General features: G+C 36.1%; 1 protein-coding gene across 1 annotated transcript in view; it reads left to right on the top strand.

The window, feature by feature from the left end:
- Positions 1 to 27,709, top strand: part of CFTR (CF transmembrane conductance regulator) — a 207,158-nt gene that overhangs the window by 85,318 nt on the left and 94,131 nt on the right. Inside the window, exons 12-14 of the mRNA XM_055420807.2 lie at positions 20,448 to 20,542; positions 24,410 to 24,496; positions 26,015 to 26,741. Coding sequence (XP_055276782.2) covers positions 20,448 to 20,542; positions 24,410 to 24,496; positions 26,015 to 26,741 — 909 coding nt within the window. The remainder of the gene's footprint in view (positions 1 to 20,447; positions 20,543 to 24,409; positions 24,497 to 26,014; positions 26,742 to 27,709) is intronic.

The raw sequence follows: 27,709 nt of genomic DNA, 5'->3' as shown, positions 1-27,709 counted from the left end.
ATCAGGAAAAATGAGCCTTTGAGAAAGAGTGAATATATTTTTCCTAAAGCAATTAAGAGAGAAGAGTAGTTGGTTTAGGATTAAGAATTCCTTGTATAACAGGAACTGGAAATAAGGACAGGTAGAAATGCCATGGGTTTAGAAGGAAAGGATGTGGAGATCAGTTACATAGAATTGAGATATCTGATCAAGCAGAGGGACCACTGGTCTTGCTAACAGAGTACCAGTGGAGAACACCACTAGATCACCTTTAATAACAATGATGACCACTATTTAATTCATTCTGCATCCTCTTTGCTTTAAAATATCAAATAAAACACTTAGCTTTTTATTTTTAATAGTCCCTGAGTCCCAGCTCCTTACTGTTCTGCTGACTTTTGCAACTGGTTTAGATCTTTCTAGTCATCTTATGATAGGCAAAAACATCCAGCATCTCCTAAATTCCTGTACTTTAAACTGACAAATGCAGTGAGTACAGTGAATACATTAGTATATGACTGTCTCTTTCTGAATGTTTCCTATATGTTGTTATCTATCCAACTACATGGTAAATTTCTTGAGAATGGTGATTCTAAAAATTTTATTGTGGGATACTACACCAAGCACATTGATAGGCGTAAGGATAAGTTCTTATTGGTTGATTGTTTCAGAGATAAGTATTGAAGTAGGCATGTCAGTTGCAAGAATTTTACTCAGAAAATGTTCTTTTCTGAGCTTCTCAGTCTCAGAGTTTGAGGAGATGATTATACAACAGCAAGTTGTTGTTGTGAGGGACAAATACAAATAATTAAAAGTGCTAGACTATCCTGACAGACAAAATGAAAAATTTTTCCTATTTTTCAGTGACTTCAGAGTTTCCAGTTTTTGTTATTGTTAAGCAAGTATTCCCACCTTTGAAAAAGGCCAGTAAGAATCTCCAAAAATGAAGGTTTTATATTTTTAAGCATGGAGGAATTTTGAGCAGGAACACAAAATACCTACGGAGTCCTTGAGGGTTAACAACTGATATCAGCTAATGACCTCCTCTGTGTACTGTCTGTAGCTCCATTTGCAAATACAAACATACATGATCCAATATGTTTTCACTTTGACTGCCAAAGCTGTTCTGTTTCTTAATGTACTACATCTAGATTTCAAACTGGAGATGAGGCAGAATATTTTCTTCCTCATTTTTGTGTTTCTTTTCAGCTTTAATACCCACAAAGTACTTGCGTGTGTAGTGATGCTTGGTGTCAGAGGATTAGGCAGGTATGTGTAAATTTTCTTAGATAGGGAAAAGCACGCACGACATAGTTCACATAGTTTTCTGATTTCAGTCTGTGGTTTAAAATATTCAGTCAGTGGAGTTGCATGAAGACTTTATCACAGGGAAGGGCATGGAGACAGTGCTATGCTGATAGAAAAGATGTAACAAGCAGACACGAGTGAGCAAGTCCTGCTCAGATTCTTTACCCCGAGATCTCCTCTTTCAGGAACTTCTCCAAGTCTTGCTTATGTGTCATACTTCGAATCTTAATTATAGTAAAAGGATTTCTAGACAAATAGTTCTTTTAAAATACCAGTGTGTATCCTTGTGTCCATTGTCTTATCCTCCCATTGTTTTCTTTCCATGTACCCAAACTTCCCTTAAAATCCTCCTAAATATTTGTGACTTTTGTAACCAGCACTGAAGATTTTACTAGCTCAAAAAGAGGAATTAATGTAATTGGCCCCACATTAACTTACTTATCCGTTAAGGAGAGTTTATTCATATTTCATGCTGAAAGAGTGATATCTCACTATTCTCTTACCTTTTTAAAACTTCCAGAATACCAACCATTTGCAATTCTCCAATACTTTATCCTACCATACTACCCCACAACTGACAGCAACAGATTCTAGGCAGGCCAGCATTTGTATACCAAATAATTGGACTGTCTTTATTTAGCGACTCACTCTCATGTAAAAGTACCTGGTTTGGAGCAGTAATTGGCTTTTATAATTGTACATGGTAGGAGGTGGGGTGGTGGGTGTGAGAAGAGATCAGAGGCTTAGTATATGTAATTGGTTTCCACAAAGTTGTTGCAATCCTTTTGTAACCACAAAATGGTCTTCATTAGGTAAATATTTGTCAAGACAGCCATTACATACACATTTTAATAAAAAATATTTACTATGTAAGTTGAAGATTTAAAACCCCTTCCACTATGCAGTCTTCATATTTAAGTCACTAGAAGAAGAAAAATGGGAGGGAAGTTGGCAAGAAATTATTAAGAGGAAAAAAACTTGGGAGGGAAATTGGCAAGAAATATGAAAAACTTGGGAGGCAAGTAAGCAAAGAAATGAGTTAACTCTTCTGGAAAATAAATTCCATCTTACAGATACCACAAGACTAATTAAATTTGAATTTGACCCCTGGATCTTCAGATCTGGCCAAAACTAACCTGCATTGAACAGAGGCTTAACTTTTGGGTGGTCAATCCACAACTGTAGGAGAATTCAGGAATGTTCACTTGGGAGATGTGCAAATAAAAAGGTACCATACAAATTAACATTTGCATTCAGTAGTAGCCAAGATATAATAAACATTGAAAACAGATATTTGAAACACACTGAACTATGTTCCCTAAACCAGAGTAAACCACACTAAGTGACTGTACCTTGAACCACCTGTCATTTTCTACTGATAGGTAATTAAGTTTAAAAGCACTGCCATTTACTTATTGTAATATGAAGCAAATACCTTTATTTTATAATACTATGGAACCAGGACCAAGCAGGAACACCATAGTATTTCCTGAACTGACTGTTATTTCACATCATTTGAACCCTGGAACTTAAAAAATAAATACTAGCTAACATCCATTGGGAGGACACAAGTCAGAAATGCTATGCTGAGTGTTTTTGCACACATTGGTTCTTTGAATTGTCACTTTCTAGCTATCTAGTGACAGCTTTCTGTAGAGTTTGCAATCGAGATGAGCCTGTGCTAAATTCTAAAAGTGTGAACTAACTTTTAGGAATTAAGATTGCAATTCTGGAACTAATTTTTAACTTAAATGAGAGTTCTGACATCTCTAAAACCAGAATAACCTGAAGACTGCCCTTCTTCCTAAGAGGTGGGCAAATCCACAGAACAGTAGTAAAAAAATTTAATTATAACTGTGTGGTTCAAACTAGCTAATGAATAGATAATGAAATTCAGAAAGTTAAGCCAGGCTTTCATATTAAAAAAACAAACAAAAAATTAGCTAAGTTTTCCAAAGGTCAAAACCATACCATATGTAAGCCTTGATGTTTCATCCTCTTGAAGAATTAGTATTCTGGACCCTTGGAGTTTTCTGTTTTGTAGCAATGGCTAATTAGACAAGATCGAGAGAAGATTTTATGCTTATATTTAAGAGAACTTTAGACTTTACTATAAACTTCGAGCTTGGTAATAATATTCATAAAGGCCTTTCCAGGAAGGGAAACTTAATTTTTCTAAAAATTGAGTGTAAGTATTCTCTAGACAAAAATAGCCTTTGAAACGGCAATTGTATTACTAAGAATATATTTGACACCAAATCTGTAATACCTAATTTTTATTTAGAAGGTTTAATTATCCATGATTCAAATTTCATAAATTAAAAATTTGATCTCAATAAATATTTATTGGGTTTCCACTGTGGACACAGTATATATTAGGCACTCTGAATACTGCCTGCAAGTATAACAAGGATCCTGTTTGTTATGAGTTTTGACTTACAGTATTTTGGGGGAGAAATGTATATACACATACACAAAACACACACACATATACATTTACTTGTGTAGTAAATATCTGTGAGTGCAATCATTGAACAAAGGACATCAAACGCTGGGGATTATTGGTGAATAGGCACAATCCCTGTCCTCAAGCATCTTTCATTCTGGTGTGAAGATGAGCAAGTAAAGCCAGTGCAGTTTGTTAAGCTCTAGGATATTGGTTAAAGTAAGATTCTCATGTGGTATACGGAAACAGCACTTAACCTGGTATTAGATGGGTAGATGAGGTTTCCCTGAAGGAAGTGACAGCTAAAGTGAGAGATGATGGATGAGTAGGAGTCATCTGAGTGAAGAACAGGGAGAACATTCCAGAAAGAGAACAGAATGTACAAGACCTGGAGCCAGCAGAGAACACTGAACCTTTGTACCTAGAGTCAGTTTGGCGTGGCTGGGGTATAGGATGAAATGGGCTGGAGTCGAGCAAAAACAGTGCATGTTAAGGGGAACTCTAGGCAGTGCAGCACAGATAGAGTCTGGAAAAGAAGGGTATATGGTGAGAGCTGAACTGGGAGAAAACAGTCAGATCATGATTCCTATCTCCCCACTTGCCAGCAATTAAACCAAATAGCCAAAAAAGGCAGAAAAACAGTCCTCCACACTTGACTTTCATATTACGTATACCTGGGGCAATCCAATTCTCATGCAACATTCCAGCTGCAGAGGATTTGGTGAAACGTGGTGCTTAGTGGGAGCACAGGTAGGAACCCTGGGTGGGGAGCAGGCGGGTCCACAAAGTGAAAATTTAAGAGACTTATTGGAGATCATATGTCTCATAATTGATGGGGCCAGTGAGAGAATCCAGATCTTCTGACTGACCTTTTTTGCTATGCTTAATTAGGATTGTGTATTAGAAACTCTTAGATGCTAATGCCTTCCGCATTTAACACTGCGGATTTTGAGTTAGAACTTTAGACTGGTTAATCTCACTATGATTGTAACAGTATTGTTAAACAATTGGGATTGTAAAGCTGCCTTTGTGAAAGAGGAGGTTATGACTTATTTTCCTATAAATGACATATCAAGCTACCACACTCCTAAAATCTGTACTCCTGGATCTTGGGAAAAATCACCTATACTAACACACTTGAAATGTATTTTTTATTTTTTTCTTAACATATATACATATATGTATTATTGAAGTATAGTTGACTTACAGTGTTTCAAGGGCACAGCAAGGTGATTCAGTTATATATATATATACATATATTATTTTTGAGATTATTTTCCATTGTAGATTATTATAAAATATTGACCATAGTTCGCTGTGCTATACAGTAAACCTTTGTTGCTTGATGCATATCTTCTTTTTTAAATAGAAATCTAGCATTCTAGATTTCTAAATAGAATCTAGCATTCTATTCATATTAAGTCAAGCAAGTGGAGTCAAAATGTCATAGGCTTTTTAGTTAGGCAAAAATTCATGTTTTCTAAAATATATAGTATACATACTATTTATATATGTGTATACGAAAGCTTTTCTACTACACTTGATAAAGGATTGAGAAAGAACATAAAAAAAACGTACTTGAAATTTAAAGGTCAGGAAAATTTTTTTTGTCTTCTCCCAAGTAAACTTTTTCTTCTTGTCTTGGGGCAGAATCTTTTTTTCATGCCTCATGACCTCAAATTTAAAATATGATAGGTGGCCAAGTAGGTGGGCAGTCAGCTTGGGGGAGGAAGCCTGCTCAGGGCAAGTTGAACAGCTGGTTCTCCAAAGTCACCTCTAGAAAGAATAAGGATTTTCATAGGATTTCTTCAGAGGTGATGGGTGAGGGAGTATGCAAGCTTAGCTCCTGAGGAGTCCTAGTTTCTAGAGACCAGGGAGACCTGTGAGGAACTCCAGAGCAGGATCAACTGCGAGGCAGCACAGTCATGTGCCAGTGAAGTTCTAAGAAAGGAGTGCTTTTCACAGATTGGATTTGTCCCAGCATCTTGTGTGGGTAGACCTAGAAGAGATAGTTAAGGAATGAGTAGATTCTTAAATGCCAATTCTTAGACCAATTGAATCAAAATCATGTAGAGAGCTTTTCAAAACTAGGTTGTTAAGGGTCATTCCAGAAAATCTGAAATCCGGAGTTCAGAAATCTGTAGTTAAATGAGTCTAATGTAGAGCTAGAATACAATAAATAAAATTATTTGTCTCAAGTATCTTTTCTAACTTTACTTCCTTGGAAACACTTACCCCAAAATACCTTAAAGCCCTGCATTTCAAAGCTCTTCCTTTAAAAATGATTACATTATTAGTTTTTGAAAACAAATACAGGCCTACACACATACAGAAATAAACATCAAAGGGCATAGACATATTAACAGAATTATGTATATACTTTCAAGCTCATATATAAAACCATGTATGTGTTTATATATATATCTGAGTATTAAACAATAGTTTAACATTGGTGACAAAGACTGTAACATCTATTATAATAGTGCTTTTTGTACTTATGTTGGGTCCAATAACAAATATATTGGAATTTCAGTTTATTTCAGTTTTATACTATGACTTAGTACCAAAGCCCAGTGAAAGAAGAGCTTTTATTTTTCAAGTTGATAAAACGTTCTCACTTCCTACGCTTTCTGATAAGGACTAATCTTTAGCCAATATTTGTAAGCACAGTTATTTGTAATCAAGTTTGACTTAAGCCAACAGGCTATCATTCCTAATGAACAGAACTCCAATTTTTAATTTATGAATTTGTTCGTGTATATTTCCTGCTGTAGAAGTTAACTTCCCTCTGTTGATACATATCATGCAGAGCTACATCCACGTTTACAGCAGCTATGTGCAAAAATGGTTAGTTCATTCTTTTTCTCTTTACAGTGTGCTCTTGGGCTTTCTCAAATTCTCTTCTTCCTCTCCTTTCCCTTCCCCTTTCCTCTGTTCCTCCAACACTTCTTTTCTCCTTCCTCCCCCTTGCCTGTGTCCTTGTACATAAAGCACAATATAAGTGCTTAATAATTATTGAACATTAATAACAATGGCATTAACTGTCTAATGATTGATGGTTACAAACATTCCTTATTGAATAGCATTACTTCTACAGTTCATGTTCCCTCAACCAATCTTCTTACATCCTCCCTTACCACAAGCAGCTGTACTGTCAAGGTTATTCTGAAGAGTGATAATACAGGTATAAAACAAGGTTTATGGTATTTTCCTATCTACAAAGTCACAGGAAGCTCAAATGTACTCAGCAAATATTGCATAATTACACAGGGCCAGTTAATGTAACACTCCACCCTTTTTTAAAAGTTCTTTCTCTCTCAATATAATACCCTATACTGTTTCTCTGATATGTTCAAGACAGAGTTAATGAGCTTTGTATTAGCAGTTCCTCTTTTAATAGCTTCTGATTTGTCTGGCTCAGTTGAATAATATTAGGTGATGAAATTTAGGTGCACTTAAAAAAATAAAGTGGTACACATTTGTGTAAAAAGTGTGTCCATAACATGGGGTATGTTATGTACTTCTAAATAATAAAATAAGTTAATCTTTATTGGACTTTTATTATAATATTACTTTGACCCTTTCTGGTACTCTTTATTGAAGTATTTTCAAGTGCTTTACAATCTCAAACAGACTTAATATATTATGTGCACAGAATCCTTTGAAGTTGACATTTACTTTTCTGACCAGCATGCTGTAAAGGAAGTTAGCCAAAAGAACAGGTTCAAGCAGGCAAAAAAAATCACAGGTTTAAATGCAGATTCCTGCACTCTGGTCTGTTTCTTCTGAGTAAGAATAGGTGCAGCAGTTATTACAAGCTCCCTAGGTGATTCTGAAATAATTCTGAAAATAATTGGTCAAAATAAATAACTTTCAAAACCAATGATCCAGATATTTGTTTTTATTTTTAGGTAAACTGCTGAGAAATTTATTAAAATGGCAGTGTAGGGTGGTTACAAAGAAATATTTTTCAGGGTCTCCTTTAACAAGAAAACTAATTGATCACTATCTTTAAAAGTTTATATTTGATTTATTTTGACTAAGGTTTAAAAAAATCTCAGTAGTTAATTTTTGTATGAGAAATCAAATCATGCCCTCTAGCTTGCATGTGTATGTGTGTGCTCAGTTGTGTCTGACTCTTTGCGACCCCATGGACTGTAGCCCACCAGGCTCCTCTGGTTCTTGGGATTCTCCAGGCAAGAATACTGGAGTCGGTTGTCATGCCCTTCTCCAGGGGATCTTCCCAACCCAGGGATCAAACCCAGGACTCCTGCATTGCAGGCAGATTCTTAACCATTCGAGCTACCTGGGAAGCCCAGCCCTGTACTTTAATTCCAATCAGTGATTTCCTCCAACAGTTTTTATGGGTAACTCCAAGAGAACTCCAGAGAAGTTGCCGTGCAGGTAAAGAGAAATTGTTTGTCTCTGGGTACAAAGCTTCTCTGAGCAGCTCATGCTCTGTACTGCTTTTTAAACTCATGATAGCACCAAGGCTGAAAACCAACACCCTTAAGATAAATATAGCACCAGATTGGAGTGCCTTTAGTAATCAGCAAAGATAAATGTTTAACAGTGTATTCAAAACAAAGTGTTTTATGTTAAATCGAATAGAAGCTAAATACTAATAAAGAACTCTACAAATGAACAATAAAGTAATCAGAATAACTACTCACATTAGCAGGATATTGATGTTATTAATGTATTTGATCTTAAAATACTAGGCTTATTCACAGTTCTCTTCGGTCTACCCCTATTTTGTTTCACTTCAATATGAACAGCTTTCTATTAATTATAATCTTTGAGATACTTGTTAAATTATCCACATTGATACATTTTTCTTCAAAAATGATTTCATTCCAGAAAAGAAGGTCAAATGTATTGGCTCAGAACATCAAATCTTTTTCAGATGCAGGAATCTTTAGTTTCGTGTTTTACAATGCAGTCTGTATCACTAGCATCTGTTCTAGATTTGGAAACATCCATTTGACAATATCCTTGTTTTCTTTATTGTTAGAGCTCTGGATGAATTTTAAGAACATTTCACTAAATCCTCAACATCATTCTTCATAAACCCCAAGCTTTGAGCAGTTGTTATTACAAATGTGATACATACTTTTCCAATCCATTTAAATGAATTTACACTATTTATCTATAAAACAATACTTAATAGTTTTGTGTGCCTTCAAAATTTGTATAAATGGTATAATTTGTACACATCATTCTTTTTTTGCTCCTATTACCTTTTTGAGGTCTAGCTATACTACTTAGATGTAGACATTCTATTTCATTCTTTTCATTTGCTATATGGTGCTTATGTGTAACATTTTATTTATTCACCCTGTTATTGACATACATTTAGGTTTTTCTAATATTTTACTTAGTCAGTTCAGTCACTCAGTCCTGTCTGACTCTTTGTGGCCCCATGGACTGCAGCACACCAGGCTTTACTGTCCATCACCAAGTCTTGGAGCTTACTCAAACTCATGTCCATCGAGTTGGTGATGCCATCCAACCATCTCATCTTCTGTTGTCCCCTTCTCCTCCTGCCTTCAATCTTTCCCAGCATCACGGTCTTTTCCAATGAGTCAGTTCTTTGCATCAGGTGGTCAAAGTATTGGAGTTTCAGCTTCAGCATCAGTCCTTCCAATGAATATTCAGGACTGATTTCCTTTAGGATGGACTGGTTGGATCTCCTTTCAGTCCAAGGGACTCTCAAGAGGCTTTTCCAATACCAAAGTTCAAAAGCATCAATTGTTCGGCGCTCAGCTTTCTTCATAGTCCAACTCTCATATCCATACATGACTACTGGAAAAACCATAGCTTTCACTAGATGGATCTTTGTTGGCAAAGTAATGTCTCTGCTTTCCAATATCACTATATACTGCCAAATTGCACTTTAAAGCAGCTGTTCTGATTTATACTACCACTAGCCATTTATAAGTGTTTCTATTTCCTCAATCTTTGAAAACGCTTCTTACTAACAAAGACTTGAAGTTTTACCATTCTAAGTTGTAAAAAGTTGTATTTCTTTTTTTTTTTACTTTTATGTATTTTTGACTGTACTGGGTCTTCATTGCTGCATGTAGGCTTCCTCTAGTTGTGGAGATTGGGAGCTACTTTCTAGTTGGGGTACATGGGCTTCTCATTGCAGTGGCTCCTCTTATTGCAGAGCACAGGCTCCAGGCACACGGTCTTCAGTAGTTGTGGCACGTGGGTTCAGTAGCTGCAGATTGCTGACTCCAGGGCACGTGGCGTCAGTAGTTGCTTTCCGGGGCTCATTGGTTGTGACTTGCAGGCCTTAAAGCATTCAGGTTTCAGTAGCTGTGGTGCATGGGCTCAGTAGCTGTGGCGCATGAGCTTTAGTTGCTCTGCGGTATATGGAATCTTCCTGGACCAGGGAGTAGGCCTATGTTCCCTGCATTGACAGGCAGATTCTTATCCACTGTGCCACCAGGGGAGTCCCCATATTTCGTTACTGTTCTAATTTGCATTTCCCTGACTGCTTATGATGTTATATTTGTTAGCTGTTTGACTACATATCCTCTGTCAATTGTTTTGCTAAGTTTGTAGTAGCTGAGAGATGCGCCTTATGCACCACTGTTGTAGGGAATATAATTGAATGAGGGTCCATCGCTGTGAGTTGAAATCATTCATTTTCAGAGTTTGTTTTGAGACTGCTCCTTCCACAGGCTGCTTTCCATGGTTGATCAAGTATGGCATGGATACTGAAGCAGATCTTGTGTCTGAAAGACATGGGATGTATTTTTAACGGATTTTGGCTCAGAGACTTCTAGATGGCTCTGTCAAACCTCATTTAGACTGTGCAGTGTTCTAATGTCTTTCCATTCAAGCTTCTGTCCTTCTCTCCTTCACTCGGGGATTGAAACTGGATCGAGGTCTGACAGCTCTCCCAGCCTTCCTTGCCTCCCTTCCTATTTTCTTTTATACAAGTATTTCCCATAAAAAGATAATTTCATGTTTAATACTTTCCTGCTATCTGCAGCTTGGAAGGACTGGACTATGACAGTTAAATACATTGCATTACTATCCTTTATGGATGGGAGGTGATGCAATGTATATTTTGCTCTAAGATCTTTTGTTAAATAGTCTTTTGATTTTCATATAACAAATTGTATTTTTGTATTTCTTTATGGTTTGTTCTTTACCTTTTCTTTAAGACGTTCTAACACAAATAATAAAAATATATTTTTTATGTATTCTCAGTATTTTTAGTTTCAATTTTTACATCTAGGACTAAAAACCGCTGGAATTAATTTTTGTATTTGGTGTGAGTTAGGGGTCTAATATCAGAGAGGGCAATGGCACCCCACTCCAGTACTCTTGCCTGGAAAATCCCATGGACAGAGGAGCCTGGTAGGCTGCAGTACATGGGATCGCTGAGAGTCAGACACGACTGAGCGATTTCACTTTCACTTTTCACTTTCATGCATTGGAAAAGGAAATGGCAACCCACTCCAGTGTTCTTGCCTGGAGAATCCCAGGGATGGGGGAGCCTGGTGGGCTGCTGTCTATGGGGTCGCACAGAGTCGGACACGACTGAAGCGACTTAGCAGCAGCAGCAGCAGGGATCTAATATATCTTCCATAGGGAGAACCATTTGTCCCAAGATCATTTTTTGAGTAGTTTCTCCTTTCCCTATAGATTGTCATTCTAATACTTTTTTGCTAGGTTCTGATATACATGTTTGTGAAATATTTATTCTGTTCCATTCATCTATCTGTTTAATCTCACATCATAATCTACTTTTAAAATGACAGTATTTATTGTCATTGTTCAGTTGCTAAGACGTGTCTGAATGTTTGCAACCACATGGACTGTAACACGCCAGGTTCTTTTGTCCTGCACCATCTCCTGGAGTTTGCTCAAGTTCATGTTCATTGAGTTGGTGATGCTGTCTAACCATCTCATCCTCTGTCGTCCCCTTCTCCCTTTGTCTTCAGTCTTTCCCTCACCAGGGTCTTTTCCATTGAGTTGGCTTTTTACATCATGTGGCCAAAGTGTTGGAGCTTTAGCAGCAGTCCTTCCAATGAATATTCAGTGTTTAGGGTTAATGAGTGTGCTCTGGTGTCTTTTTACAGTTTGTCAACCTGGCCAGAGAGGTAAGTTGGGGGCAGACTTGGTAGAGTTGGATGAGGAAGACATGAAGTTCTCAGGCATGGAGCCACATCTGAACTCAAAATCCAGGTCTTTCATTAAGTTGTCCCTGGTAGGCTGTAGATTGTAAGTTTCTGAAGGCAGAGGATTAATCTTAACCATGTCTAAGTTGCCTAAAATACTTTACTCACTGTTTGGAACATATGCCTATAATATCTTAAACCTGTCCTGGCTCCCAAAGCATAGAGCAAATTATAACTCTGTCCTTGTCTTTGAGAAGCTTGCAGTTTTTGAGGATAAAGATAATGTAAACAAACAATAAGAAAACAGATGAAAACTCTTACATAGGAACATAAACGGGTCTTAAAACACATAGGAACATGCCTTTTAAAGTAATGGAAGACTTTATGGAGGATATTAAATTTTTACTGACCTTAAAGGAATTTGCCAGATTAAGAAGTAGAGGAAAGTCGTCTAGATAGAGGGACCAGCAGGTGTAGATGGTGAAAGATATGGTAAATTTGGAGCACAATAAAACTTCAGTGTGGCTAGGGGGTCAAGATGTATTTAGAAGTGTGCTGGGAGATGTGGATGAAGAAGTGAGCTGGGAAAAGTTTTATATGCCATTTTTTGAAGTTTGGATTTTATTCTGGAGCTCACAAAGACCCGGTATATTTTTTTGTTTGTTTTGTGATGTTTTAAACAGGGGTGTGACATGATCAGTTGGATTGAATGAACTTGAATTGTTTAGAGTACTGTGGATCACGTGTTCTTTGGATAAACTGTCCTCTAGCAAGTGAGAAAAAATTTGACTTTTCTATATTTTAGGGTCATGGGATACAATGAGCCTTCTTAGTCAGTCAGCTCTCATTATATTAACAGGATTGAAGAAGATAAATCTTTGGAAAGTGAGACAACTTGTTTGTTAAGAACTCCATTATCTTTCACATATTTTTTATTTTTTTTTTGATAAGAGGAATAGTAATCTAACTCATAAAGAAAATAATCATCCTCTTTTACTTACTGCAGACTTCTCTTTTCTTAGCACCATAATAGTGGATGATAGAGATCAAGTTGAATAAACATCTGCATATTTGTATGCATACCATACATACACAGGCACATATGTATTATATGCACATATATGTACATGTATATGCACATATATACAGATGTGTAAAAATGCAATCTATACGTGTTTATGTATGTATGTATATTCGAATGTATGTGTGTGTCTAAATTCCAATCATTATAATGAATATTTTGGATAACAGTTGTAATAATTTCTGGTTAGATATACTGACAAATGAAATTATTTATATACCATTAAAATGTTTGAGGAAAGTAGTGCTAGAGGATAGAGTTTTATCTAATATTTAAAACAACTTCAGTTTCCTAAAACAACAAACAACACCTTTACATTTCATATCAGATTAGATCTTTTTAAAATATTTTTGAAGATCTCTCCTCTTAAGCTAAATTTAGCCCAAGCCCCAATTTTTTAAGTTTTGCTATTGAAGATCTGTAAAAATCCATTAAAATTTTAGGAAATACATATAAGACCTTCTAATATTACTTTTATTCCACTCAAACTTTTTTCTTTTTTTTATAGTTGCTTACTTAGCTTCTTCTTAAGTCATAGGTTCTAATGAGAATGACAAAACATGTTAGTTATGCTTGGTAAAAGTTACATTTATTTAGATATAATTAAGCCAGGTAAGTTGAAAACAAATACTTGGAAAGATAAAATCTCCTGACTGACTATAAATTATTTGAAACCTAGAATGCTTCATATAACAATCTGTAGAACATGGCTGCACTCAGTAGAAGATTTTTAGCTCTAAATACCTTTACTATTTAAAAAACAAGGCTAAAAATACACAAAATTTATATTTTTATTGATAATTTTAAAGAAGGAACTAAATAAAAAATTAAAAGGAGTAAGTGATGATCAAAATTTAATTTAATGAAGGAGAAAACCAACAGAGAAATGAAAGACTTAATATAATTCCTAAAGCCAGTTCTTTGAAAAGACCAATAAAATTGTTGAATCTATCCTTATCTGTAGTAAAGAAAAGACTTACAATAGTAGGAATAACAAAGAAGCTTAAACAAAAATATGAGCAAGATTAAAATTATTATTAAAAGTTAGTGCAATTCTGATGAAACAGATTTAAAACTTAGAGGAACTGGATGATTTACTAAGGAAATACAAATGATCAAAATTGAAGAAAGAAACAAGACTTGAATAGACAGATTATCACTGTAAAGATAGTTCAATGTGTATTACTTAAAAAGACACTATCAATAATAATTGCATAGCTGAATTGTATTTCACCTTTAATAGCATAACTTCCTATATTATTTAAACTATATCAAATTATAGACAAAGATGAAAAACTCTTCATTTTCTAAATCCAGAAGATTATTTGTATCAAAATATGAAAAGTTGTATTAAAAAGAAAACTAGTTAATCATACTTAGGAATATAGATATTTAAATAAAATACTATTAAGTAAAATATTAATAAATAGGATTTAGCATGGTATGAAAAAGATTGATCAAGCAAGATTCATGAATAGAAATATGATTGCTTCAATATAAACAATCTATAAACATGATAAAAACCATGTAACAAGGTAAGTGGGAGAATGGCATTGAAACATGTATATTATCATATGTGAAACAAATCGCCAGTTCAGGGTCAATGCATGATACAGGATGCTCGGGGCTGGTGTGCGGGGATGACACCAGCCTGGGGAGGAGGGAGGGGGGAGGGGGGTTCAGGAAGGGGAACTCATGTACATCCGCAGCAGATTCATGTCAATGTATGGCAAAACCAACCATTGTAAAATAATTAGCCTCCAATAAAAAAAAATATTTAAAATTAAAAAAAATAAAACAAGGTCAGTGGATGCTAAAAGGATCGTACATAAATTTAGCAGTGATTTGTGATAAAAATTCAAAGTAAAAATAGTAGAAAAAACTTCATTTTAAAAAATTTCATAATTTTTTTTAACCAAACATTCCAAAGTAAGCATTATTTTAAATGGTAAAATTTAAAAATTTGTTTGTCTTAAAAAAAAAATGTTACATGTTTCTGAAAAAACAAGTTCACCTAAAAACTCCCAAGAGATTCTATCAAAAGCAGAGAGCAAAACTCTGCAGAATTAATAAAGGAATATGATAAGATGGATGAATAGTAGATAAACATACAAAAATAATTAGCTCTTCTCTATGTTAGCAACAACAATCTAGAAATGGAAATAAAAAGCTCTTCAGTTCATACTAGTAGAAAATGATAAAATACTTAAGGATAAATCTTATAGGAAATTTATAGAACATGTATATAGAAGATCAGAAAATCTTACTGAAAGATCTAAAACAAGAACTGAATTAATGGAAAGATCATGATTTTTAACCGTTCTAAAGGAGATCAATCCTGGGTGTTCATTGGAAGGACTGATGCTAAAGCTGAAACTCCAATACTTTGGCCACCTCATGCGACGAGTTGACTCACTGGAAAAGACTCTGATGCTGGGAGGGATTCGGGGCGGGAGGAGAAGGGGACGATAGAGAATGAGATGGCTGGATGGCATCACCAACTCTGTGGACATGAGTTTGAGTGAACTCCGGGAGTTGGTGATGGACAGGGAGGCCTGGCGTGCTGTGATTCATGGGGTCGCAAAGAGTCGGACACGACTGAGCAACTGAACTGAACTGAACTGAACTGAGGCCCCCTTTGATTATTTTATATTGAGAAGATAATAAGATGAATAAAACTATCATAGCACAATATAGCATGGATAGATCCCCTGGAGAAGGAAATGGCAACCTGCTCCAATATTCTTGCCTGAGAGATCCCATGAACAGAAGAACCTGGCAGACTATAGTCCATAGGGTCATGAGAGAATCAGAAATAACTTAGCGACTAAACAACAATAACAAAATGTTAAATAAAACTTAACAGCCGTCTTCAAAGTGGCAGCATTTGGAAAGTATCTAGATCTAATCTGGTGTCACTCTTAAGAATATGGTGTTCACTCTTAAGAACCTTGAACTTTAAGTTTCAAAATATGTGACCGTGTACATAGCAACCTCAACAAAAGTACACTTGGTGAAGACATACAAAGTTAGGACTTGAACATAGGACTTCCAATTCTCAGTCCAGTTCTTTTCCCCTACATTAAATCTTGTACATTTTTATGATAATCTGAATAAAGGCTATATTTTCAGACTAATTAGAATTTGCTTTTCCTTTGCTAGGAGAGTGGGGCATAGTGTTACATCAGGTGTACATTTTATTCAAGGCCAAATGGAGATGAATGATGTATACAAATCATTGGTAAACATCTCATTCTAAAACTGTACATCACCAGTGTTTGAGTGTGGTTTCTGGACCAAACTCTTCATATTAAATTACCTCAAATTTTTGAACCTGTTAAGGGAAGGTACTATTATCCCCTTTTATAGATGGAGAACTGAAGCCCAGAAGAGACTTGCCCAAAGCTACTTATCTAGTTATTAATGGAAACAGCTGGAAAATAGGCCACTGTGTTCTGTAGTCAATGTTACCATTCATGTTTTCTATTTTGTTTTAAGCTTTATTTTAGAATTTAAAATATTCCACTTAGATTAGCACATTTCATCTATTTTATTTATATTTATTGAATTTCTTTGTACATGCCGTATTTCTTATTCTCATCCTGAGCGCCTTTATAAAAGATGGACTATAATTGCACCCAGGTTATGGTTAGGGAAATTAAATTACAAAGCTGTTAAGTAACTGAGATTTCACAATAGCTTATAGACCAGGGTTCAAATCCTGGGTCCCATGCCATCCACTTGAGTATTCCAGCTTTGTTCCTTATTGAACAGTCACCTTGGTTTATATGACATCCCAACTGCTTTCTAAATGGGCACCACAAACATCATTCAGATTTCAGCTCACCAGTGACCTGGGGGCAAGGATGCTTAGATTCAGTTCTTCATGGCATTTTCCAAGAATGCACCCAACATGGAAATTCTCCCAAGTATGAGTGGAAGTTTCACACTGAGAAATCCCATTCTGTCTAAGCCAGGCCAAAGAAGGTGACTGACTCACCAGGAATCATTCCAGGCAGGCCCGGGCACCCCAGGGTTGCAGGCCTGGCTTACTGACTGAGGGTGCTGAGCATCCCAGGCCCAGGACACAGTTCATTGTCATAGGAGCTTAAAATCTGAGACTGTTCTGAAAATAAAAAGGAAACAGTAGCTTGTATTATAATTGACATAGATTAACATGGTACTGAGAAACCATTTAAGCAGTTCCGTCCTTGAATCTTCATTTTCTTAATGCATTTTCTCCTCCCCCTGGACCAGCTCCAAGTCAGAATTTGAGGAGTGGTACTCAAAGGAAGTGCTATTCCTGCTCTTTTTTGGAGGAATTTGATGATATTCCATTCAATCTGAGTGTGTAAACCTTGAGCTCACTTGAGGATCTTCTGCTTTCTTTCTCTAGTGTTATGTTTTGGCCTGTTTATGTTTAAGAAAGAAGGAAGAGATTTTTTAGTTTCCTTCTCCCTCCTATTTCCTTGGCTTGTTGAAAGGATGAGTATTACAGGCTCCCGTGAGAGAGATTTGGCTGAAACAATCTCTTATATATTGTCTTAAGAAAATTATTGTAATAAATTGCATTTGTATTCTTTGGACATTCAAATTCACCAGGGATATTTGCTGAAGGGTCAACTATGGTTCCTTGTCTTCTATCGTTTCCTATCTTCCCCTTCATTTTTCTTGTCTCTTTATGCTGCCACTATCTTCCTGCTTTTTCCTATTGATATCTGTTTCTTCTGACAATTATTCTTTTCCCCATTTTCTTTCTTTCTCTAGGCTGTACACCTTTCTTCATGTTCTTTTTCTTATATATGCCTCTTTCTTTGTAGCTTAATATCTGTTTACCTCCCCTTCCTCCATTCTCTCCTCTTTTCTTCCTTCATTCCACAAATCTTTGTTAAATTGTTGCGCTGGGCTAGGATTCTGCACCCTCCAAGTCTATAACTGTGTTATAATCATACCATCAAGATAACTACTGATATTTCTAAATTTTAAAACTTAGAAATTTTATCTGATTTAATTAAAACTGTATTGAATTCAAATTTGAAAAAAAAAAAAGCTCCAATAATTCCAGTAACCTCTGGCTTTTTCAGATTGTGTTAGAAAATGTGCCTCCTTTACAAAAACCTACACTCAATTTATTCATATACAAAAAAGTATTCATTTTTTTCCTCTAAAAGATTTAATTTTCTAAACGGGAATGGAATATGGATAAGGGAAAGATGGTACAGTAGAGAAGAAATACACCTGTGAGTTGTTTTACCAGTTGCTCTAGATCGAGGGCAGAGGATGTGCTGTGTAGAACAGCTCAGTTAAGGCTTCAAGGTCGATGTGCTCCTGGGTGTGCTCCTTCAGCAAAACTGAGACTTAGGGGTGTGGAATTTAGCTGCTGCTGCTGCTAAGTCACTTCAGTCGTGTCCGACTCTGTGTGACCCCAGAGACGGCAGCCCACCAGGCTCCCCCGTCCCTGGGATTCTCCAGGCAAAAACACTGGAGTGGGTTGCCATTTCCTTCTCCAATGCATGAAAGTGAAAAGTGAAAGTGAAGTCGCTCAGTCGTGTCTAAATCCTAGTGACCGCATGGACTGCATCCTACCAGGCTCCTCCGTCCATGGGATCTTCCAGGCAAGAGTCCTGGAGTGGGATGCCAGTGCCTTCTCTGGGAATTTAGCTGCAATCCTTGTTATTTGGATGGAATCATAGGTATGTGGTCTGGTTCATAAGTTGAACCAAAAAAAATTTGGTCCAGTAGAAAGAAATGAAGCACTTGTTTTCCCGGGTCTTATAACTATGGAAGGTCCTCCTCACTGCAGTGCTATATGGGTCTCAGTGGTCTACTCCAGTGCCTGAGTAGCCAGCTCCCCTGAGTCCTGCTGTATTTTCTCTTACATGTCAGTGTTTTTTGTTTTTTTTTAACCACATTAAAAAAAAAATCATGTTTGGTCCTCTTAGGTCAAGAGCATTGACAACAGCAGTTCCTTGGAGGCAGTGGCTGGCTTGGTTTCAGCCTACAGGAGCTGCCAGCTAGTTCATAATATAAGTGATTACTTACTAATTTACTAGCTATAAATTTACAGTTTTGTATATGAAGTTCTATTTAACTTTCATGTGGTAGATAACAGAAACAAAGAAGTAACCATTTTGGCAGTTTAAATATAGATAATGTTAGTGTCAGATCAAGGAGAACAGATGAACTACTTCTGGGTTGTGAGAGAGAAAAGAAGACTTGAATGGAACAGTATTTTTAAGAGAGAAGAAGGTGTAACAAAAGAAAAGAGAATTTATATGGGGATGAGAAAAGAAAAGAAAAGGCAAAGACCTGTTTTGAACTAAAGACCGAATTGTTGTTGTTGCTTAGTTGCTAAGTCGTGTTCAAATCTTTTGCAACCCTGGACTGTAGCCTGCCACGCTCCTCTGTCCATGGGATTTTCCAGGCAAGAATACTGAAGTGGATTGCCATTTTCTTCTCCAGGGGATCTTCCCAATCCAGGATCGAACTTGTGTCCCTTGTGTTGGCAAACAGATTCTTTACCACTGAGCACCTGAATACTATTCACCTGACTCTTATTCTCAAGTCTCAGGGCAAACCTCATCTATTCCAGAAAGCCTTCTAGCACTTTCTACCTACTTTATAATACTTCTATATTCAGAAGAATTAATTTGCCAATTAATTGTGTATTGTTTTAGCTTAAAGTGGTTAATTGATTCTTTGGGATGTTTTCTTGCTTTCTCCAGAATTATGGCTTATTTTCTGAGTTAGGCTTACAATGACAGCAATTTGAGGACAATTTCTTATAAATTCTAATCTTTTAGAATGTCTAAGTGTGGTTTTTGCCACAGAAAATCTCATGAACTGAAGATAGGACACATGTGGCAGGGAGGTGACAGAAGAGGCAGAGTAGAGGGGGAGAGGACAGAAGGATGAGGTGGGAGGATGGATGAGGAAGAGAGCTGTGTTGTTTCGGGGGGAGTAGGTGAGAGAAGTGTGGAAAGGAGATGCCTTGTGCTCATGGTCACCCACTGAGTATGGTTAGATACTGCAAGGAGATGTAAATGATATTCTTTTTGTTTCCTTATTAGGAGGTTTATTCGTCTTCGGAGATTTCCTTTTAAAAGAGTGGATTTAGATTGGAAGGAAGTGCATGTTAGCATGTTAATAGCACTGGGTTTGTGTAATGGTCAGTGGATGGTGCATCTTTACATATGATAGATTTGCATATGCTTTACTTTTTATATTTTCCAGTTCTTATTTAATGATCATAAGTAGCAATTGGAAAATTAAAGAAAAACTTCTTTATGAAATTTCAGCAATGTTTTGACCAATTGAAATGCATTTGAAATAGCTGAGATGCGGTGTTCCCAGTTTCTGCTGTGGTTAAAGTGGAAGTTGATACATGATTACACTTGAGGGAAAATGTACCTTTTAAATTCATATCTGACATACTGACAATTCCTAACTTTCTATTTTTTTCTTTTTTACCTAACTTTTCTATTTTTGATAATAGGACATCTCCAAGTTTGCAGAGAAAGACAACATAGTTCTTGGAGAAGGTGGAATCACATTGAGTGGAGGTCAGCGAGCAAGAATTTCTTTAGCAAGGTGAATATCTGCTTATTGGTCCAGCAAGCATTTGTTGTCTAAATGAGTATAAAACATTATAGTTTTATAACAATAAAACTATAGTTTTATAAGAACAGATGGTTCTCTGTTTCTTTATATCCTCTTTCTGTAATTGAAAAAATGCCCAGGATCTTATAGCTAGCAGGTTAAGACTAACCTTTCGGAACTATAATTATATAGTATTTATATCTGATAAAGCTCATGGCTTTTTAAAAATGCGTACCCTTTTGTTAGTGTGTATATGTTTGCCTTATGATTCCCTACAAATGGAAAACCCTACCATTCTGCCTAGCACAGGGAAGAGAAGATGTATACTTTTATTTAGTCCTTCATACAGTTCCCTGCTCACCCTGTCCCAAAATATACACATCTGCTGTAGGCTTCTGGTTTTGTTTCTTGGTTTCAGTTCAGTTCAGTCACTCAGTCGTGTCCGACTCTTTGCGACCCCATGAACCGCAACACACCAGGCCTCCCTGTCCATCACCAACTCCTGGAGTCCACCAAACCCATTTCCATTGAGTCGGTGATGTCATCCAACCATCTCATCCTCTTTTGTCCCCTTCTCCTTCTGCCCTCAATCTTTCCCAGCATCAGGGTCTTTTCCAATGAGTCAGCTCTTCGCATGAGGTAGCCAAAGTACTGGAGTTTCAGCTTCAACATCAGTCCTTCCAATGAACACCCAGGACTGATCTCCTTTAGAATGGACTGGTTGGATCCCCTTCCAGTCCAAGGGACTCTCAAGAGTCTTCTCCAACACCACAGTTCAAAACCATCGATTCTTTGGCAGTCAGCTTCCTTCACCATCCAACTCTCACATCCATACATGACCACTGGAAAAACCATAGCCTTGTTTAGACAGACCTTTGTCGACAAAGTATGTCCTTGCTTTTTAATATGCTGTCTAGGTTGGTCATAACTTTCCTTCCAAGGAGTAAGTGTCTTTTAATTTCAAGGCTACAATCACCATCTGCAGTGATTTTGGAGCCCAGAAAGATAAAGTCAGCCACTGTTTCCACTATTTCCCCATCTTATATAAACATACATTTTCAAAATTTTCAACATAACTAATTAATCTCATAGCAGAAATAGCAGGGCAGTTGATGTACTTAAGGTTAAAGTCTGTAATCTTCAAAGAAAAATAAATGGGACAATCACATCTAATATTGTGCAGGGTATGGTGGTCTCTTAGTAGAGACATTCTTGGTCTAAGCATTTTGAGCTGTCAAAGAGAAGTGTGTGTAAGTTAATTTGTGGTTAAACTGTAACATTCAGTTTAAAAAAATGATGATGTGGGATATTAAATATTCCTCCAGGTTTATTTGAATAAAATTCTTCTTACTGTGTTGCTGAAGTTATTAACAAGAAATCACAATGACTTACTGATATTTTGGCCTTTCTCCCCCTTATTTTCTCATGTTTCGAAAAGCTGGGACAGGAAACTAACTCACTGAGCACCTACAATTGCCTAGTACTATTCTGGGTGGGGTGTGTGTGAGTACATGTGTAATTTTACTTAATCCGCATATCAAAAAAGAATTGTTCTCCCCACTTTTTATGGAAGAGATCATGAGGTAATTGAGGTGGTTAGATCTTAACTTGCCAAAAGCCACACTGGGAAATGGTATAGTTACAGTTTGAATCAGGTCATCTTGACTTTACATTAAACCATAACGAGACTTTGGGATTACAATGTCAAGTAATAAATCAATGATGTTGTGTAGTCACTAAGTCATGTCCAACTCTTTTGCAACCCCGTGGACTATAGCCCACCAGACTCTTCTGTCCATGGTATTCTCCATGCAAGAATGCTGGAGTGAGTTGCTATTTACTCCTCCAGGGGATCTTTCCCATCCAGGGGTTGAACCAGTGTCTCCTGCATTGGCAGGTAGATTCTTTACCAACTGAGCCCCCAGGGAAGCCCAATATATCTCTATAGCCCATACATGCTGCTGCTGCTAAGTCACTTCAGTCGTGTCCGACTCTGTGTGACCCCATAGACGGCAGTCCACCAGGCTCCCCCGTCCCTGGGATTCTCCAGGCAAAAACACTGGAGTGGGTTGCCATTTCCTTCTCCAATGTGTGAAAGTGAAAAGTGAAAGTGAAGTCGCTCAGTCGTGTCCGACCCTTAGCGACCCCACGGACTGCAGCCTACCAGGCTCCTCCGTCCATGGGATTTTCCAGGCAAGAGTACTGGAGTGGCTTGCCATTGCCTTCTCCGCATAGCCCATACATAGATATGAGTAATTCACAGACAAAATAATGGCTTCTAAGTAAGGGAAAGTTGATTAATCTGTGAGACAAAGTAAGACTGTCTTAAACATTTCATTTCAAATTTAGGAAAACATGCTATATATATGCTTCAAACTTTAGCATAGAATTGAGTCTGTATTTACCAGTTGAAAATTTAGTTTTATTATAAAATACAGTTTGTGGCATTAAAGAAAACAGTTGTTTATTGCTCTTCTGATCTGAATGTGTCATGTGTTGACCAGTTTTGGATGATGTGTATATTATTTCTAATCTCTTGAGAAACTGTGGTCATAAATGTGTCTTCCCTGGTGGCTCAGCAGATAAAGAATCTGCCTGCAATGCAGGAGACTCAGGAGACCTGGGTTTGATCCCTGGGTCGGGAATATTCCCTGGAGAAGGAAATGGCAACCCACTCCAGTATTCTTGCCTGGAGAATCCCGTGGACAGAGAAGCCTATCAGGCTAAGGTCCATGGGGGTCACAAAGAGTTGGACATGACTGAAGTGACTGAGCACCTGGTCATAAATGTGAGGGAGAGAGAGAGAAGAATTGAGTATGGGAAGAAAGCTCTTGAGGGTACATTTTGTTGGGGGTCTTTTATCTAGTTCCTGAATGTTGTTTTAAAAAATAATTTGCATTGCAAAGGTTCTTCTAGATTTTGCTTTGACTTTTTGCCATTTCTGTTTTTAATTATTTTATTTCTCTTAGTTACCTGCTGACTAAATATAGTTTCTTTTTTCAGAATTACATGTAAACACCGAATTGTATATGGTTGGTATAGGTATGGGTTACTCACAGCCACAGCTGAAAAATTTAGATGTTATGAAGAAATTACCTCATTTCTATTCATATGGGACCATATCTTCATTTTATTACCACCCTAAGATGAACTTAATGAAGATTTTACTTGCTCATAAAATTTTATTTTCTAACTTAGAATATAAAATAATATGGGTATACATTGTTATTGCAAATTTTGCATCCCGCACTTTTGTGGAACTTTTATGAGTATGGTCCATAAATTAGGACTATAAGGAGCAAAGAGCAATATCAATCATACAGTTGTAACAGCACTGCTATCGGTTTATTGGTAACAGTCAACAGTGAAAAAAAATAAAATAATTTCACTTAAGTGCTGAGATTTAGTTGCTGTCTCTGACACTTTACAGGATTGAAACATTCTCTTTTCTTTGTTTCCCCACCAAAATGCAAGATTGCTGAGAACAGGGTTTGTGTAATTTTTACCATTGTATTCCCAGCATGTAGCATAGTGCTTGCTATAAATAGGTACTATTGTTGAAAGGTTTTCCTTCTTCCTTTTTCTTTTTTAAGGCAATATTTAAAATTGTATGTATGGTGTGATTTAGTTTGTAATTTTTGCAAGTGTACGTCACTTACACTTAGCAAAACGACCTCAGAAGTTTTTGGAGTATTGTGCAAAATGATAAAAATCCTATGTGACTTATCTTTTTTTGTGTGTGTGACTTATCTTTTTTTGTGTGTGTGACTTATCTTTTTAAATTTATTTAAAATCATCTACACCAAATGAAATGGTAAATATTGAAGGAATCTAATTTAATTTTCATTTCCTTTTTAGAGCAGTATACAAAGATGCTGATTTGTACCTGTTAGACTCTCCTTTTGGATATCTAGATGTTTTAACAGAGAAAGAAATATTTGAAAGGTATGTTCTTGAATAATTTATAATACTCATTCTAAGAGACAAGAAAGATGACTATACCACCATAGGCTGCATATTATTCCTTGAGAAATAAGGTCCACCACTGTGACTCAGTGTGGCATTGTGTAATTTAGCTACTTAAATCTGATCTTCCCTCCATGGTCAAGATCACTTCACTTTTCTGTCCACCTTATGCTGAACCAATTTCTCCCATTGCTGATACTTTAACAATCACTGTCTATGGAGTTTTGATAATATTCCTGTCTTGTGACATAGCTTATATTATTTTAATTGATTGTTATACTCAAATTTTTTATTTACTTTTTTGTGTATTTTGCTCTTTAGATAGTAAGCTTCTTAAGGAACCAAAGAAATAGAATGTTTTGATGTTTTAATATAGGTGATTGCTCTAAGTATTCGTCTACCTCAATACCTCCTTCAGAACCTCTTTCTCAGTCACACAGAGCTTGGGGTGTACATTTTCTTGGAGCTCCCATTAGGGCTCAATGTATGTGAAGTTTCTAAGAGGAACAGTTGGTTATATGACTTGATTTTAAGGTATCAAAATGATTTTATAGACTATGAAGTAGTTTAAAATAATCAGTAAGGATGTAGATGTATGTGTGTATTAAATTACCACATTATTCCTAGAAGCACCTTTCCTAGAATTTGGTTAAATTTAATACCTGTGATACTATTTTTACAATCCTGTAATTATAAATACCTTCTCACCAATATAAACTTTGCTAGTTGTATTAGTATATTAAAGTGTAATTTAGAATTATGACTCTTTCTATAAAATATGTAATGTTTTAATGCCTAAAAGAAATTGGTCTTCCTTAGGTGGTTCTAGTCAGGATTTACTTCTACACTCGGGGGAAATTTTGTTGGAGGAAGTTCAGATTTTGTATACAATTCTCAGGCTATTGTTGTGTTTTAAATAAGCAAATTAGTCTTAAGTTTTTTAAAATTAACTTTTTATTGGAATATAGTTACTTTATGATGTGTTAGGTCCTGATGTACAGTAGAAACTTTCAGGACTAAATTAGTGGTCAACTTAAAATGTAAAAGAAAATGAGCAGAAAATTTAAAGAACAATAAAGTTCTGACATTTTAGAAAACATGTAGAAATATAGCCTCTAAGGAATCTTAAAGGTCATCTGATTATCTCATTTTCTAGATGAATCAACCACAGCCCAAAGGTTAACTGGTTTGTTCAAAGTCAAATGTTTATTTAATGTTGGGTATTTAATTTCATTTTAGGTCCATTAACACTCAACTTTATGGTGTAGCATACTATAATAATTAAATAACACAGTATTTTATAACATAATTAATCAAGAAGTACCAAATTAATTACTATTGAATATTTACTTTTAGAATTATTTAAGTGTAATAGTAACATTTTATAATAGAAGTTATGTACAGGAGTACATTAATAAAGTGTTAAAATATAATACATATACTATTGTAATAAAATGTTTATAAAATTAATATATATGTATTTTTATATTCTTAAAGCTGTGTCTGTAAATTGATGGCTAACAAAACTAGGATTTTGGTCACTTCTAAAATGGAACACTTAAAGAAAGCTGACAAAATATTAATTTTACATGAAGGTAGCATCTATTTTTATGGGACATTTTCTGAATTACAAAATCAGCGGCCGGACTTCAGCTTGAAGCTCATGGGATGTGACACTTTCGACCAGTTTACTGCAGAACGAAGAAATTCAATCATAACTGAGACTTTACGGCGTTTCTCATTAGAAGGAGATACTTCTGTGTCGTGGAATGAAACGAAAAAGCCTTCTTTTAAACAGACTGGAGAGTTTGGTGAAAAAAGGAAGAACTCCATTCTCAATTCAATCAACTCTATTAGGAAATTTTCAGTTGCACAAAAGACTCCATTACAAATGAATGGTATTGAAGAAGCTTCTGATGCGCCTTTAGAGAGAAGACTATCCTTAGTTCCCCATTCTGAACCTGGAGAGGGGATCCTGCCTCGGAGCAATGCAGTCAACAGTGGCCCCACATTTCTGGGAGGGAGGAGGCAGTCAGTTCTGAACCTTATGACCTGCTCCTCAGGGAACCAAGGTCAAAGCATTCATCGAAAGACAGCGACATCCACACGAAAAATGTCACTGGCTCCTCAGGCAAGCTTAGCCGAAATAGATATATATTCCAGACGGTTATCTCAAGAAACTGGCTTGGAAATAAGTGAAGAAATTAATGAAGAAGATTTAAGGGTGTGTATAAATTATCAGTGTGGTGTTTGTTTTTTCTTTTGGCCACAGAGTGGAATGAAATACAGAGTAAATAGCAAAACTCACTTAAATTTGAGTTTAGGAAGAGTTTTATTTTTAAGATTCCCGAAGTCCAAAGTATGTACATTATGTAAGCAACTTCAAAATGTAGAAGAATCAGCTATTTCCCTTTGTGATTTCCTTTTGTCTCTTACCATAAGATGTATTGTAGGTCAAAGCAAGGGCTATTATTGGTTCCTTTTCTAAGCAGTAATAATCATTATTATCAATTAGAAAAATTATGAATTATTATAAATCTGTTTCATTACTCCCTTAAAACCTTTGTAGGAAGAGACGGAGTGAAAATAAATACATAAACAAATAGTAGCTTCAGTTATTGAGAGCCTAAAAAGTGTTTCGTATGCAGGTAGCCTCTCTAAGGCATGTATACATCTAGTCTCTCAACAGGACTAATTTTCTGGTTTATACATCAGTCTTGCCTGAACTTAGTTAAACCTGAGCTTTTTCATCTTTTAAATTGGCTTTATACATAGGATTTTTGGGCAGGTTTCTTTTAAAGGTTTGTGAAATTCAACATGTACTACTGCCAACTTTCAGGTAGAAAGTATTTTATATTAAGTTATAAAGAATAAAATGCTTTTTTTCTTAAAATAGGAAGCAGTAGGAAAGAGGAAGTTTTTATTTTTTAGTTTTACTAGAAAAGTTTCTTCAGTGCCTTGGATGAAATAGTGTCATAATCAATTGATATGTTTAATAGCTTAGATCAGTTAAAAGTAGTGTGAACTTTGGCAAGTTGCATGTCATTTAATGTCTCAGGGCCAAAGTTTTCTTCTTTGTTAAATGAGGGAACAGAATAGGTGATCTCTAAAGTACCTACTTTGTGTTTCTAGAATTTTGAAAAAGGTTTCCTGAAAGATAATTTATCTGTATGGTTTTAATTATCAATCTGA

The sequence above is a fragment of the Moschus berezovskii genome, chromosome 3, assembly GCF_049115385.1.
Source record: "Moschus berezovskii isolate FMDL1 chromosome 3, NW_MosBer_1.0, whole genome shotgun sequence".
Lineage (NCBI taxonomy): Eukaryota > Metazoa > Chordata > Mammalia > Artiodactyla > Moschidae > Moschus > Moschus berezovskii.
This window is presented reverse-complemented; position numbering and strand designations above follow the sequence as displayed.